At 36.0% G+C, this 17,584-nt stretch overlaps 1 protein-coding gene across 3 annotated transcripts in view; it reads right to left on the reverse strand.

Annotated features, from left to right (window-relative positions):
- The window catches only part of Adcy8 (adenylate cyclase 8), a 220,362-nt gene that overhangs the window by 169,928 nt on the left and 32,850 nt on the right, over positions 1-17,584 (reverse strand). For all 3 annotated transcript variants that reach the window (XM_074069234.1, XM_020154145.2, XM_074069233.1), the window contains exon 2: positions 3,333-3,482. In XM_074069234.1, the coding sequence (XP_073925335.1) occupies positions 3,333-3,482 (150 nt within the window). The remainder of the gene's footprint in view (positions 1-3,332; positions 3,483-17,584) is intronic.

Here is a 17,584-nt window from a genome sequence, read left to right on the forward strand (position 1 = left end):
CTCAATATGTGTTTCTTATCAGATAGAAATGAGCAGTGATCCATTGAAGTACATAATTTTCTGGAGGATATCAGAGAAAACCTACTTTGCAACAGATCTTTGATAAGATTTATCTTATCAGTATCTTTGCAAATTTCTTTCTTCTCTTTGTTTCTATAATTAAAATTCTACTCAAATTCCAGTTCCCATGTAAAGTAAAAAGTGAGACTTTTTTGTCTATCTACAGCATGTAACAGTGGTTGGATATAGAGGGGGTGATATGTTGAAAGAACTTTTGCAAATGTCACAAGGTACCCCCAGAACAACAATAATAATTAATAATAATAATGATAAAGAGTGGCTGGATAGATTAAAAAAATGAGTGGTCATGGGAATACTCATAATTTCCCATGTTATTTTCTCTTCAGGATGCTTTCTTGTGTTTTTTGACCTTCATTACTTCTCCACTGGGCTAAATGTCATTCCCATGTCAGTTTGGGCAAATTTTCTTTGAGGCAGCCAATGATAAACCTTCAGTTTATCAGCCCCTGCGCTATTGCCATCCATGTTGATAAATTCTGTTAGGCTTGGAATGGTTCACTATTCACCATTATATTCCCAATGCCCAGGAGAGTTCTGCACACATAATCAGCCCTCAATAAATAAATGTAGTCAAGGCTGAAAAATAAATCATTTAAATATTTCCTTTGTATTCTACCATAAGATAAAGTCAATGCTCAAAAAAATTCCACAAAACTACTCATTTCCTTAGAATATGACTGTTTTGATTATGCAGTTATAATTGCAGAAATGGTGTTTGCTATCTTTTGGGATAATTATCCAAGGAAAAGTCATTTGCTATTTGTTATTTAGGCTCTTACAATGTCTCTGTTGTAGGGTATAGAAATTATAATTTGCTCTGATAAGAGGTAAATGGGATGAATTTGTCAATGACACATGATATTTTAAAAGTTACAGATGGAGTCTAATGATAAGTTCCAGTTGTTGTATATCTAAAGATAAGTATCTTCTTATTTACCTCCATGTAAATAACTCTAGGTTATTTCAACAGAGATAAGCCAATTCATAATATTTTTCTCAAGTGAGTCCTCTTGGGACTGAGCTATATTGGCTGACTCATATAAATAATTATACACAATAATGCTAATGGAAACACTCAACCGAGTTGCAAGGGCAATGCACACACCATTTCGAACTGTTAAAGAGAATTTTCAGGCAGGATATTATTATCCTCTTGCTATGGATAGAGAGATGAAGACTCAGAGCTTGCACAAGCTCACTAAAATAGTAATTAAGCAAGTATTTCAAATCCAGAGCAGTCTCATTTAAAGGCCTGTCTTCCCTGTTAAACTTCACTGCCTATCTACTACTGAGGATTTGTCAAGGAAAATGGAAACCATCATCAGAGATCAAATGTCAGTGGAAAGTAACTTTAGAAGTGAATGATCCAGAGCTAGCTATCTTAGGTACTAGAGGAAGGAAGGTTAGTAAATATGACAGGAATACTTGGTCATTGTTGTGAACAGAGGACTACAAGGAAACTGACCCCCCCAGCATATTTTACTCCATCCTCAGAACAAAGAATCTCCTACTAAATTATAGTTTTTTCTGGCATTTCATCTATGAAAACAATGAGACTGACTTATAATTTTGTATTTCCTTACACACATTATACAGTTTGAAGCAAATACAATGAGGAAGAGAAAGGTACTGCCTGTGAATGGATGAGGAGTTTAGATAGCTGAGATTTTTTTTTTTGCATTGTCTACATATTCTAGGTAATTTTTTCCATTGATTTTTTTATTAGGATATGTTTGTTGTACATGGTGGATTCATTGTGACAATTCCACATAGGAATATATTGTCTATTGGTTGAGAGTTTAGATTTAAGTGACTTAGGTGGCCCAACTAAGAAGTAACAGAGTTATGACAAAAATTCTAGTGGCCTTTTCACTACATTTGAGTTGCCGCTTACTCTCACTTCTATATTATTATTTCTTCCTTCTACCAACTTAAACATAAATTGAGATTAGGGTGGACAGTGGAAGATTCCCCCCACCATGTTAGATTATGAGATCACAGAGATTCCAAGGTTCTTGGAATCGAAAGTTAAAGCTTGGAAAAAGAAGAAAACTGTTAAGGATATAGGGCAATAATTGTCAGTATCTCTGATATTTCATAAACACTGCATAAAAGGCATCCTGGACAGCTCACCCACAATGCAGTTCTTGTTGTGACGGAGTATCAAGAACAGTTGAATAAATTATTAATAAGGCTGTATTCTCTGAATTGGCATAAGTCCCATGGAAAAGTGATGTGCCTGTCTGGCAACTGCTCTGTTTTGCAAAGGAACATAATACACAATCCTGGGAGATACTCATGTATATTGTACAAAGTGCTTTCTTTTTGGAAATTGTATTTCTAAACTATTCTAAGAGCTATTCAAAGGAGCTAAAATAAAACCATTTAATGAGGTTCCATAATTGTTTTAGGCCTCAACTGAGAAATTCCCTCTTCTGAATCCTGTGAAGTCAATGAAGTATCTAAAAGTTCAGTGGTCTCCTCTGTGCCCCCAGCTGTACATACAGCAGTGAGAGGTGAGTTGGCAAGTTGTACACAGCCCGCCTGCCTCATCCAATATCACACATACCTGGATTCACTTACTTCAAAGATTCATGCTATCCTGATTATTTGATCAAATTATTCATGAAGAAAATGTTGAGTTTTTCACAGTTACTTTGTAATTTCTCACACCATTAGTGCATAAAGTGTAAAATAGCAAGTGTGCTTATTACAGCATATAAAATAAAACAAAACTTTAAGAAAGAGACTGGGATGGTATAACTAATGTGGCTATTGTGCATGGAATTATCAGGAACATATAAATTTAGGAGATTTCTTGTTGATTCTAAAACCAATTTCCAACACATGCTTGAAATTTTGAGCAATTATTAGAAGCAATCACATGCATGGATTTTATAAATATTAATGGCTCTGATAGGAACACTCTTTATCTTTTGAAAACTACTTTTGTTTTGGAGAAAAATATTTGAGACAATAGCTATTTTTAGGTCTCTTTATGTATGAAAGATAAGACCAAAATACTTTGACCTGTAAGTCTAACATAACCATTTTACACTCTGAAATCCATGACACGAACTTAGAGAGAACACCTGCTAATCAGGATGGGTTTGGAAGGAAGAAAAAGAAAAGTCCCTGTAACTCAGAGACTGGCTCGGTTATAACTGGGACACACAGCCTTTCCAGTTGGTACCTGTAACTCAGAGACTGGCTCGGTTATAACTGGGACACACAGCCTTTCCAGTTGGTACCTGTCTTTGGTTCTCTGTCTCCAGGCGCAACCTGGCCTCCACACACCTCCGTGTCTCCAGGAAGGCTTGGCGCTGGGCCCGGTCTGACAGGTAACTGATGAAAATTCCGGCTGTGTTCATACACATGAATAACACTGCTTGAGCCACAACCTAGGAGAAAATTTCAAACACAGCCTGGTCAGGTGGTTAAAATAAGAGCTGTTTGGAGGCAAGGAGAATAAATAAATATAATTGCAGAAGAAAATCTTAATTAGTAATGCAAATATTTTTGTAGCATGTTAATGAAACCACAACCATTCAGATTTTGAGTCAAAAACCACCCTCTCAGAGAGACTTTTCTTGACCACTCTGCCCAATTTAAAGTTTCCTCCTTCCAAGTTTAGGCCTGAACCAGGAGTGGAAAGCTGAGGGAAGAAGGTGGGGGTCTTATTGGCTTCTTCTCTTTTTCTCACTTTCTTCCTTAACTAGCTGAAAATTAACACCTTTAATAGGCTGGGAGTTAGGTGGAAAAAAGAGGAAGAGACCAACAAGAAGAGAAAAGGAATTCAGTGAGCAGTGTATTTTGGTGTCAGTGTTCTCAGGTCCTCTTGGGTAGAACTGAAGTCTTGTTTCTAACTCAAGAAAAGATACAACATTATTTCATCTCTATTTTCATTATTCTATTGAGTAGGTGTGGAAATTTCCTTGCTAGACTCTTGAATCAGGCTTCCTACTTTCACTTTTGCCCTCTTTCAAACTGTTCTCTACTGAAGCAGAGAAAGCAGATTCTGGAAGGGAGTTGACATATTGAGGGAAGGAACAGTGTAGTATGAATTTCTGTGATTTTATGGCTTTAGCATGAGGGTAAGTCACAGTTTTTCCATTTAGGGTAGTTAAAACTCCAGATGTCCAAAGGAAGCAAAGAACAGCTATAGTGGCTAGAAAGTGAGGAGAGAATCCCAAAACAAGAGAGTCAGTGAGTGGGAGCCTGAAGGTCTTCTATGAACCCTTCTTTGAACCACACATGCACAAGATAGACAGCAAGCTATTGAGTCAAGGATGAAAGAACAAAACTGAGATTTGCTTAGTTTTCTTGCAGTGCGAGGGGCTAACCCCATGGCCTAGTGCATGCTAGTCAAGCATTCTACCATGGAGCCACATCCCCAACCACTGAATTGAGACTATAAATACAGCCCAAGTTGCAAAGATTTTCATTTGATTCCAACCAAGCTAATCACCTGCAAAAATAAAATGAAACAAAAATCTCCATTTCTTAACCATGTAGCCTTAACAATGGTCTGAGCATAACACAAAATCATATGATATAGTACTACTTATTAAAATGTGATTCATTATTAAGAGAAAAGATAATCAAAGGACAACTATTTTGATCTGATACAGATGTTGGAATTAACAGATTAAAATAATAGCAGCTTTTATAACTCTGCTCAATGATATAAAGGTGAGTATTATAGCAATGAATGAAAAGACAGGAAATAACTATAGCAGTAGAACACACACACACACACACACACACACACTATTAGATCTGAAATGATAAACTTGAGGATATATCAATAGAAAATTCCCATTCTGGACAAAAAAAGATTTTAAAAAAAGATTCAGTGAACTGTATGACAATATTAAAAGGCCTAACTTGAATAGAATTAGATTCTCAGAAAGAAAAGGAAAATAGAATGTGGCGAAAATACTTTGTTTAAAGAAATAAGAATTTTACAGATTTTAAAAAGGCACACAGTTACAGATTCAAGAAACCCAAAAGCCTCACACAGACTGAATGTGAAGAAAATATGCCTGTACTCACCATCACCAAAATATCAAACACCAAAAGGAATCTTGAAAAGGAAAAGATTTCACATATAGAGGGCCCTACTCTCATTATGAGAATAGTTTTAAGATTAGGGGCAAATAAATAATCTGTATTTTATTTATAAATGATATTTCTAAAATACACTTATATAAAAGCTCGAAAGATAAAATAAAGTTGGTTTTGTTGTATAAATACAAATTAAAGGAAAAAGCATTGCTAGAGATACATAGGGCCATTATAAAATGGTAAAAGGTTTAATTTACCAGGAAGACATAGAAATTCTGAAGCTGGACACATTTAACAACAGAGTCTTAAAATACACAATAAAAATATGGTACAAATCTATGAAGTCATTCATAAATCTACAGTCATAGGAGTCAATTTTAACAAATTTCAGCACTTAATATATGAAGTAGATAAAACCCTCATGAAATACAAAGATATTTTGACTATTCTTGTTGTTAACAACCTTGAAATGGAACATAATATCTAACAATGGCATAGTATAAATTCTTTCTAGGCACATACAAAAATTATAAAATAGGATCTTATGAAGGTAGCCTCAGTAAATTTCAGAGACCCAGAACCATGTAAACATAGTGGAAGAGTAAAATGTAGTCAAATTACAAAGCAATGTAGAAAAACACCTTGTGTTTAGAAATTAAAAGTATTTCCAAAGAACTCACAAATCTAGGAATCTATCACAATGGATTCACTATGGCTGACAATAAGGAAAATACCACAGAACAAAACTTAATAATTTATAGTCATGAATGCTTTATTAACAAAAAGGTTGAAAAGGAATGTGCTAGCTATTAAACTTAAGGAGTAGCAAAACCGAATCAAACCAAACAAAAGCTAGAGTAAACTCAGTGTTTGTATAAGAAAAAATAGCAAAATAGAACCAACAAATAATGAAACAAGAATAAATAATGATAAAGATGATCAATAAATTCAACAGTTTATTCTCTAAAAAACTAGCAGACATAAACACTTCTTACAAGCTTAATAAAGAGAATAGATACAAATAACAAATTTAAGAATAGAATATTAGACAAAGATATCTCAGAATATAGTAGATAATGAAAATAGCTATAAACTTTAGTGCTAATAACATCTTAAATGAAATTGAAGTGGTTCAGAAAATACATCTTTACTGAAGCGAATTCAAAAAAAAGGATGGAAAGTAAACAAATGCACTCATAACTAAAAATGTTTCCACAAGGGAAGCAACAAACCTTGTGAGATAAATAATTTATTTTTAAATAAATTTTTATCAGGATATATTTGTTATACAGGGAAGATTCATAGTGACAATTCCTATTAGACTTATATTGTACAGAAACTTACATTGCCCCATCATCTCTCCCCCTAAACCCCCTCCCCACCCAACTTAAAGCAATTGCAAAAGGTTTTTTTAGTTCTGTTTCATATAGGTATATGAAATCCGTCTACCATATACTATCACCTTCATCTCCTTCCTTCACCCTCTACCCTCCCATTAGTACCCCCTCCCACTGTACCAATTTTACAGTCTGGTTTTCATTATTAATATTTAAGTTGACCTTCAAAGTGATGTCTCAACTTATGTCCACTGTGGGTATACTTTACTTTGGTCTGTTTAACCCCTTCCATTACTCTCCCTTACTCCTTTACCTTCCACTTCCCATTTTTCAATATAGAGCATCAGTAATGTCTCATAACATAAGATGTGAAGGTGGAGAATTTAAGGATGAGTATTGAAAGCTGTTAAGATAAATAATTTAAATATTTCATCACTTCCAGGGAATGGAAAATAAAGAATATTCCCCCACTCCATTTATAAGACTCATACAACCTTGATTTTTGGTTCATTTGTGTGTTTGAGACAGGATCTTGTTATGTAGCCCAAGTTTACCTGCATCTCACCATTTTCCTGCTTCAATCTCTGATTGCTGAGATTACAGGTGTGCATCACCACAGCTGGTTAAGTCTAGCATGAACTTAGTACTAAAACTAATATAATTTGTTTAAAAAAATGTGAATAACAGGAAATTCTTATTTCTGAAATTCTCACCATAGTAATAGCAAATAGAGCCAATGATGCATAGAAAGCATAGTTCAACTTGACTACACTAAAGTTTTCCCAAGAATGTGAGGATAGTTTACTATTGTCAAATCAATGAATACAATCAACCCTAGTAACAGTTTAAAAAAACATATAGTCATCCCATTGTGTTAGGAAAAATGTATTGAAAAAAGTCAAATATCCTTTCATTTAAAAATGCTGAAGAGCAGGCAGAGTGGCTCAAGTCGTAGAAGGCCTGCCTAGCAAGCGGTGAGGCCCTGAGTTCAAAAAAGAAAAAAAGAAAGAAACAAAAATGCTGGGATTAGAGTCAATGTTCCTAACTATTATGTAGGACATTTACATAAATGAATAAAAAAACACCTAAAGCAAATTGCTACTGTGTGGTAAAAGGTTGAAAATACTTACTTAAAGATCAAGATGCTATTACCAGATGTATTCAACATCGTTCTCAAGTCCTGGCCACCTCAATGAAACAGACAACAGCAACAACAACAAAATGAAAACAAAACCAAGATTCAAACAAACTCCTCCAAAATTACAGAGTAAAGTTTGGAAAGGAAGAACTGTAGTCATCATTTGTAGATGAAATGACTGCCCCTATGGAAAACCCCAAAATCTCTACAGAAAAATTCTTGGAATGAGTAAGAGTTTAGCAAAGATGCTAAATCAAAATAAAACATTAATTGTATTCCAATATATCCATGGGTCCATAGCAGAGAGAAAGTGAACTTTCATATCTATCTATTTATCTATCTATCTATCTATCATCTATTATCTATCTATTCATCATCTATCTACTATCTATCTATCCATTCATCATCTACCTATACAGATATGTATGTATGTATACATATATTGTATGTATATATTATATGTATGTATACATATACACATATATGCATACATACACACATTACTACATTACCAAACTACAAGATACACAGAAAAATACCTATTAAAATATGTGCAAATTGAGAAAATAATGAAACTTAATTTAAAGCAATCAAAGAAGACTTAAATAGATGTAGGGTTTATATAATATGATGGATAGGAAAGAATTGCTGTAGTAAAGATCCCAAATCTCAGTAGGTAATTTTTTTGGTAGTACTGGTCAGTGGGTTGTTTTCATCCAGCGAAATTCAAGATGATCCTAAAATTTATAAGGAAGGTCAAACAAAAGGTCAAAACTACACAAGATAGTTCTAAATAAGAACAACATGGGAAGTCTTGCAGTAGCACAGATGGACACTTACTGTCATACTACAGCAATTAAGACACTATGAGTCTTGTACAATGATACACAAAGTGACCAGTGAATGTGAATAGAGAGCCTACAAACACTCTTACTTGACAATGAGCACTGCAGGTCTAAGGATAAAAGAGACCTTTTGGACAAAAGGTGTAAAGAAGATTTGTTATCACCTGAGTAAAATAAAATAAAGGTAAATTCTTGCTTAACTTCATAAATTGAAAAACATTGCAGGTGGACTAACATTTTACATATGAAATACAAAACTATCAAATTTTATCAAATCTAAGAGAATGTTCTTATTACCTTGGGAAGGTTATTAAAACAAAACACAAAGACTAGAGGCATGAAGACTACATTAAGACATTTGTTAAATTAAAATTAAGAAATTCTATTTCCTCAAAAGACAACATAAATAAAATAGAAAAATCCTTATCTACTAAGTGAGAAAAGATATTTGCAACAAATAGAACCAGTAAAAAATAATTTTTGCATTATAGAATGAATTCGTATAAATATATAAGAAAACGTAATGCTACAGAAAACAAGGAAAAAGACAAACATATCTTTCAATGATGAGAAAATACCAATATAAAAATAAGTGCAATCTTATTAGTGAACTAGAAACTGTAAGTACAAAATCACAGTGGAGAGCACCCACCAGGTTATTTCTAAAAAGAAGAAAAGTCTAGTAGTCAGGGATGCTGGTGGGAATGTGAATTGGTGTAGGTACTTTGACTTTGCACATAAATGTTGAATTTGCACATCCTTTCAACTGCACCTTGTACTCCGCACTCGAGCTGCATTTGCACGTGTGTCTAATTGGGGGACATTTCCAAGATGCTCAGAGCAGCAGAGACAATCTGAATGCAATGTGTTTAAATGATCAAATCCCCTTCAGCAGTGAGAATAAATGAACCATTAGCATATACATCAAAATGATAAGTGCAGATACGTTATTGAGCAAAATGTCTGATTCCAGTGACATAAAGTTTATTAACACGTAAAACTAGAGAATACATCATCTATGGATATATGAAGTAGCATACAATTTCCTCAACAAATTACCAACGATCAATTGTTTGATAACATATTTCTCTGGCTAGGTTGTGGGAAAATCGTCACTCTCATAACTGCTTTGGGAATGTGTGAATTTGGTGCAATCTATAAAAACTGACAATGTTCATAGTCATTAGCTGAGTAATTCCATTTCTAAAGATTTATTTTGCAAAAATGAAAACCCATGTGCAAAGATCAAAGGATACTCTATCGCTTATGAGAGCATACTATTAGAAATTGCCCACATGACTATGAACACAAGATTGGTTACATTATAAATCAATACAGTTGGATGGAATGTTAAGAGGGGAAAGGCAAAGGGCCAACATTTGCTCTCATTTCACATGTCAGACTCACCTGGTAAGGTACTGGATAATTCTGGGAACAGAAACTGAAGACTAGGTTTATAATCACTATCTTTTATATTTTGTATATGTACATGTAGTTCCTACTCAAATTTATAGATTTTAAATAAATAAATATACTGCTAAAACCAGGTAAAATGCTAGCTCCTCATCATGACAATAAGGTCTGCTTTGATCCTCTTCAAGTTCATGTCTTACCATGAACTTTCCCATTCTGTCTTTCCCATCTCTAGGCCACTCTACTGCTGTTTCCTGTGCCTCTGACACCTTTTCCATTCTTCTCTTGCTGATTCCTCTTATTCTCCTGTCCTTTGCTTTATAAGTTTTATGCTCCCTGTTCATGATTTCAAAGAGTTCCATGCTATTCTTTATTCTTGCACCCTGTGCACTTATTAACAACTGTAATTAAATATGTATTTGCTTGCTTGCTTGGTTGATGTACATCAATCACACTGGCTTTTTAGTCTATCTATACAGAGATGATGTTTGTTCTAGCCATTGATTGACACCTTCAGATCTTGCATGGTAGATAAGTGCTCAGCATTTTGCCTATGAATTGTCCAGCACTGGATAAGTGCTAGATGTTTGATGAATGGACACATGAAGGAATGAATAGCTTTCCTATGAAAGCTATTTCATCATTTACAAGATATGACAGAACAATGATCATACTCACAATAGCAATGAAAAAGAATCAAAGAATATCCTTAACAACAGTAATAGCAAATTTACTACAGCTAGAAAAAGGTGACAGCTAATGAATTTACAAAAGATAAAATAAACCATTTCTGGAATGCTAGCTATTGTTAAGTATATAAGTGCTCCCAAATTGTTAAACAGTTTTAAAGTTATCACAATTAAGATCCCATGTGGGATTTTCACTTGAAACTTGAAAGATGACTTAAAAGCATATCTGATGAAATATCTGAGCTAAAATATCAAGTACATTTTTGCAAAAGGACTAAAGTAGGTTTTGCCCAGTCAGAATGTAACAAGTGCCTTCAAATTGCAATAATTTGAAATAAGCAGAAACAGAGAAAAATTTAACTGAAAATATTAGTGGAATGATACTTATGTGCAATATAAAAACAGAAGATCAAAATCATAACACATTTGTGTATGGCACATATAATGAAAGATTCAATGGAAAAAAGAATTGCTCATAAAAGGATGATTGGTTAACCACTAGAAAAAAATGATAGAGGAAAGCAATGCATGTCAACTCCCTGTATAGCTAGTCTTATCTCAATTAGCAAAAACCCTTGTTCCTTCCTATTATTGCTTATACTCTCTCTTCAACAAAATTAGAGATAAGGGCAGAATAGTTTCTGCCTGGTAGTGAGGGGTAAGGAGGGAGTGAGGTCGGGGGGGAAGAGAGGGAGTAGGGGGAAGGGGGGAGAAATGATCCAAGCATTGTATGCACATATGAATAAAATAAAAATTTAAAAAAAAGAAAAAGGAAAAAAATGATAGTCCACTTCATACTCCATGCCAAAATTAATCTCAAAGGATTAGAGTAAAATGTGGAAAATGAAACTTTAAAAGAAAATAAATGGGAATATTGCTCTAATCCAAGCAGAAAAGTGTAAACAGTGTCTCAAACCAAAAATAGTTAGATTTTATTAATGAAAACAATCCAATACTTTGATGCTGTGGAGGTCCTTTACAGCTATATGTCTGGAAAGCAAATTACCAACCTGTTGCAAAATTTTATGCATTTCTGTTGACCCAATGGCTCAACTTCTAGAAATCTATCTTTAGGAAATGATCAGATACAAGATAAGAAATTTCTCTTATGGAATGTTTGCTTTGGTTTTATTTATGGAAGTGAAAGAATATAAAGGAAGTACATTGCTTTTAACAGGTGGGGGAATGGCTGAGTAAGTTGCATTCTGCATATACAAGAGAATGTAAAATTGAATTTAAATATATTTAATGACATGAACAAGTATCTGATACATTAATTAAAAAGTAATATTTTAAATTCTGCATGCACATCAATTAGTTCAATGTAGGCTTAATTCTTAAAGTAAATGGATTTTATTTGTGCAAGCATATATAAAAGAAAATACACACACATGTATATATGTATATACACTTTCACATGTATGTGTGGATGCATATGTGGGTTTCTGTGTACCTGTGTTGAATAGGTTTTTCAGAAAAACTCGTGATTTAAGGTGCCAAGATCTAAGACATTGAGGCTGGTGAGACTAGCATTGGGCTTCTTTCTTTCTAGGGTCATTTGCTGATTCCAAAGGAGTTGACTAAGTCTGAGAAACAGAGCAGACTGTTCTAAATTCTCAGAGCCAGTACAACAAAATCAGAGATCCACAACCAATGGGGGAGCACAGAGTTCAGAAACAAACCATCATACATAAGCTCTTGATCCTTGGTTAGTAAATTGTTCTCACAATTAAGTTTGTGCACTTTAGTATCAAATAAGTATCTAAGAATACCTGAAATATTCAATTATCATTATTATTGTTGCTAACTATGATGAAGGAAACAGTATTCCCTTGTGACAGTGGCAGATATGTGGTTGCAGGAAGAGGAAGTATATCTTGTTATGATTGCTTCTGGTTAGTCGTACTTTGCAACACCTCCAACTATAGCTGTACCCAGGTCCCTGCTCGCTTGCCCTATCTGTAAGCCACTTCTGACTCACAGCTGGTACGCTAAGTGTTAAATGCTTAAGAAAGATTTGTTAATAAATATTTTCTCCTACCCTTAAAATCTACAAACTGCACTTGAGAAACTGTCCTAAGCTTCCTTTTTGTTAATTAATGTATCCATTCAAAATTGTTTACAGAGCAAGTTTGACCTGTCAACCACAGTCTGATAAACTGGAAGTATACAAAGCAGAGAAAGTCCTGCTCTCAGTCTAGGGGTGGGAGATATGCAATAAGACAAGTAAACCAAGGAACATTTAACACACAGGGGTGATAGTGTATGTGTGGAGAAGTGCTGTGAGGAACACAGCAGCACAAGGTGGCTCGGAAAGTGGAGAAGGGGTGAGGTTGCTAATCCATAGGAACTTAAGAAAAAGCTCTATAATAACAAAACATTTGAGTAAAGACCCAAAAGAAGTGAGGGAGTGAGTCATGAGGATATTAAGGAAGAGCATTTCGGGCAGAGGAAATAGAATGTGCGAAGGCTCTGATGCAGGAGAAGCAGTAAGCCCACTCAAACCATCATAAATTCCACTGTGGCCAGAGCAGAGGGAAGAAGGGAGGGGAGGAGACTCTTTGGAGGTGAGCCCTGAAAGGTCCCTAAGGGACAGAACATGTAGGGTATTGCATCCATGACAAAAACACTGGCTTTTCTCATCATGGGATGGAAGGCCTGGGGTTCTGACCACTGTGGGATGTGACCTATAGTTCATGTACTCAGTGTCACATTGGTTGGGGTGATGAGAACAAGCTGCAGTGTAGAAGGATGACAAGGGAGAGACCTCTCCCAAAAATCTCATTGAAAGGTGATTTTGGCCTGAGCCTGTGGGAGAGGTGGCTGTGCAGATAGTGATACAGGGTTGAATCCTGAATATATTTCAAAGGAAGGGATAATAAGACTCACTAACGGATTTAAAAAAAAATTTTTCTTTGTGGATGATGAGAAAAAGTGAGGAGACCAAGTCATTCTCACAAAGTTAAATACCCTAACTGCGGGTGAGACTCACCTGCAGAGTTAAACAGGCCAGTCCCTTGCCCCTACTCAGATCTACTAAATAAAAATATCAAGAGTTGTACTATTAGGACCTTTGCTTTAAGTTCCCAAGTCAGTCAGTCTGACACAGTTGGCCCCCGGCTGGCATAAGGGAATCTTTCATATAAATGACCTAAAGATCAGGGTAACAATAGATTTTTTAATCTCCATTTTATATACATTTCTGCTATCCAACATTGCACCCATTGGCCAATCTTCTCTTCCCCACTCTCCCCAGCCTCCATTAACTATCGTTCTACTGTGAACTTAGAGAAATTGACTTGTTTTTTAGATTTCACACATAAGTGAGATTATGTGGCATTTGTCTTCTGAGCTTGGCTTATTTTAGTTAACATAATATCTTCCAGGTTCATTCATTGCAAATGGAACCTGTGTCTGTCAAAGTGACAGGATTGCAAATGACGGGATTTCTTCCTTTTATGGCCAAATAGTATACCATGATGTGTACTGATCACATACTCTATGATGGGCACGTAGGTTCTTTCTTATCTTGGTTATTGTGAATAGTCCTGTAATATACACGCAAGAGCAGATGTCTCTTTAACATACTGATTTAATTTTCTCTGGATATACGCTAGTGGGATTATTGGATCATAATTCTACTTTTAATTTTTTGAGAAGCCTCTATATCATCTTGAACTAATTTACATTCCCACAAGTGTTCCCTTTTCTCCACATCCTCACAAATATTTGTCATCTTTTGTCTTTTTAACTATAGTCATTGCAACTGGAATGAGGTGTAATCTCATTTTGGTTTTGATCTGCATTTTCCTGATGAAATACCACTGGTAATTATTGTTTTTGCTCTCTTTTATGTCACTGTAGTGATCCACTGAGTAGCTTAAGCAAGTAAGTAACATGGTGAGGCTTGTGTTTTAGAGAAGTCACTTGGGACATAGCAAGAGGAATGGTACTGACACACACTAAACTCTTCAAGGAGTCAGTGAAGAAAGGGATGAAGGGAAGCTTGAGGGGGTCCACAGGAGTCATTGCAGGGCCCAGTGGGAGGACAAACAGTCCCCACCAGCATCCTCTGCCAGGTTGTGGGCTTTCCCGCAGCTGTCAGTTCTGTGGCCACGCTTCCTGTTTGCCCTTTATAAATAAGACATGATGAATTGGAAAAAAATAATTATAAATAGCACATAATGAAGTTGCAAAATGACAGAACAATAAAGTAGTAAACAAGTGAAAATAAAAAAAAACCCATAGAAAACATAAGCTATGCTGAAGTCAGCTAGAATACTATAAAAGGTGACAGTGAATGATTAAAGCCTACAGAAAGGAACACCTTGAGCTCAAAGAATGACATGGTGTGGAATGAAGAAGTAAGGAGGCAAGTGCAATCTTGTCAAAAGATAACAAAAAAGAGAATTTAAAAAAGTAGAATGGAAATAAATAAGAGAATGGTGATCAAAGTTATTTTAATGGATTGAAAAAAGCTAAGACATTAAAGAATAAATTAAAATGTTAAAGGCCAAAAGTAGGAAGATTTGGAGATGAGGAGAAATAGAAGAAATGATTAAACCCTTCAAAAAACAGACAGGATAAAAACGAGGTTAAGAAGTTTTACAAAAATATGAGAAATATAATAGATGGTAGTATAAATTTTATAGATAAACTATGCTAATGCAAAAACCACTTAAGACATTAATTTCTTTTAAATGTCTGAGACACTGTATTCAGGGAGGTAGAAAAACAGCATCTGTAATTGTTTCAAGAGTGTCCTCTGGCCTGAGGTGACTCTGCCCCTTAGAGACTTCTGTCAGCCTCTTCAAGGGGGGACATGAAGACTGTCTACACACTCCAACTGTGATTTACATGCTGTGCTTTGACCTTTTAACATGCCATTTCAATGGTCAATCCTGTAGCAATCCTGCTTGGTCTTATCAGTTCCATTTCACAGAAAAGGAAGACTCAGGGAGGCGAAGTAATTGCCAAGGGTCACAGAGTGAGCAAATGGTAGAAGGGTAGCCAATTGTGCTGGTTTGACTGGAGAACACGACCTTGTTTCCAAAACTGAACAGGAAGAGTTTTCATCCTCGCTTGCCCTCAAGCTTCTGTAAACTACAGACAACCAAATTAGTCCATGGCCTGCTTTGGTAGAGCTGGCAAGCTAAGAATGACTGCTAATTTTTTTTTAGGAATTGAGGAGGAAGAAGGAGAAAGAGCAGCAGGAGGAGGTGGAGGAGGAGAAGGGAAAGAGGAAGAGGAGAGGGAGGGGAATTAACTATGTGGTTGGCAGTCTAAAATAATTGCTTAGTAACTGCTGGGCCCTTTGTAGAAAAACAATATAACAAAACACATAAAAAAATATACCCCATTGACTCCTACTCCCTCACCCTCACCATTCTGGAGTAATAGCAGAAAAAGAAGGTGGTTCTTTTGGTCTTGACAGTTGTTAGGAGTCTTGAGTGACCAAGGTGTGTGTGTGTATGTGTGTGTGTGTGTGTATGTGTGTGGTGTGTACGTGTGTGCTGGGGTGCTTGTAACACCTGCTGACCAACCTGCCAGTGGTTGTAAAAAATTGGGAATTCACCAGAACATAAGTTTCCTGGTTCCCAGTCTGCTGTTGTTTCTCAAGAAGTAGAAAGAAACCTAGAGACAGGGACATCCTGGAAGCCAGGTGAAGAGTGCAAGTGAGAAGAGTTGTCAACCATGCCTATGGCTACTGAGAAGCCAACTGAGAAAAGGACTGAGAACTGGCCACCAGATTTAGCAATGTCACTGGAAATTGTAACGTTGCTTCTTTAACTAAGTGGCTGGATTCAAATCCTCCAATCCTGTTTGGAATGGGTTTACAAAAGAATGGGAGAAAAGGAAGTAATGACAGAGCCTTGATTTTGAGGAGTATTGCTATAAGAGGTTACTAAGAAATAGTGCACTAGCTGGAATGGAGTAAGTGATTAAGGATATTTCTCTATAAAATAGTTTTCTTCCAACTTTGTTTTTTTAAGGTGACAAAAATCACAGTATCTTGCAACAGTTTGCTGATGATGGGAATGCTCTGGTACCGAAGGAAAGTTGCTGATGGAGGGACCAGGAAAAGATGTGGGGAAGGAGGTCCTTGAGGAGGTGAGAGAGGGTAGACCTGGCCAAGTGTACCTTGGGGCATTAGGCTTGGATGAGCAAAGGCAAAGTAGTCAGACACAAGGCCAGGCATTTGGATCAAGTCTGAACGTCGTAGTTCAGCAGACAAGTTGTTTGGAACCTCCCTCCTAACCACATCTCCAACTTCATCCTTTACCATTCTGTCTTCCAACCTCACAGGGGCCTCTCATACCCAATGTTCTTTTGTTGGAGCCACACCATTTCCTTGGCATGCTTTCTACAAAGCTTCCTCACACTTTGTATGGCAATCATTCCCCTGTCTCATGGGGGTCAAGACTCAGTCTGATCAAGCACTTGTTTCTTTCCTGATCTTTTGGACTGTACTCCTTATAGACACTTATTACTACCCTTATATGTTGGTTACCAGTCTCATCCATTTTGGACTATTCACCCATAGGGCTTTGGACATGTTTACATTAATCCTGCTTCCTTTTCATTCATACATACAAGTACAAGAGTGTAGTTACCATGTATTTATTGACTGTGTAGGGCAGACTGTGCTAGGACTATCTGTATATGGACAAAACAAGGACCATGCTCTTTTGCAGATTAATATTACTGCAGGCTTAGAATATATTTGCTGAATGAGTACATGAATGAATGAAATAAGCCACACACACAAACTAGACCTTAAAAAATGAATGATGCAAGTGTAAAATGAGGGTGGTGGTGTAGCTGTTTGGAGGTAGAAACCAGTAGAAGAGGGAAAAGTGAAAGGAGAGGGTTTTTTTTTTTCATTTTTCTTTTATTATTCATATGTGCATACAAGCTTGGTTCATTTCTCCCCCCTGCCCCCACCCCCTCCCTTACCACCCACTCCACCCCCTCCCTCTCCCCGCCCCCAATACCCAGCAGAAACTATTTTGC

The sequence above is a fragment of the Castor canadensis genome, chromosome 3 (assembly GCF_047511655.1).
Source record: "Castor canadensis chromosome 3, mCasCan1.hap1v2, whole genome shotgun sequence".
NCBI lineage: Eukaryota > Metazoa > Chordata > Mammalia > Rodentia > Castoridae > Castor > Castor canadensis.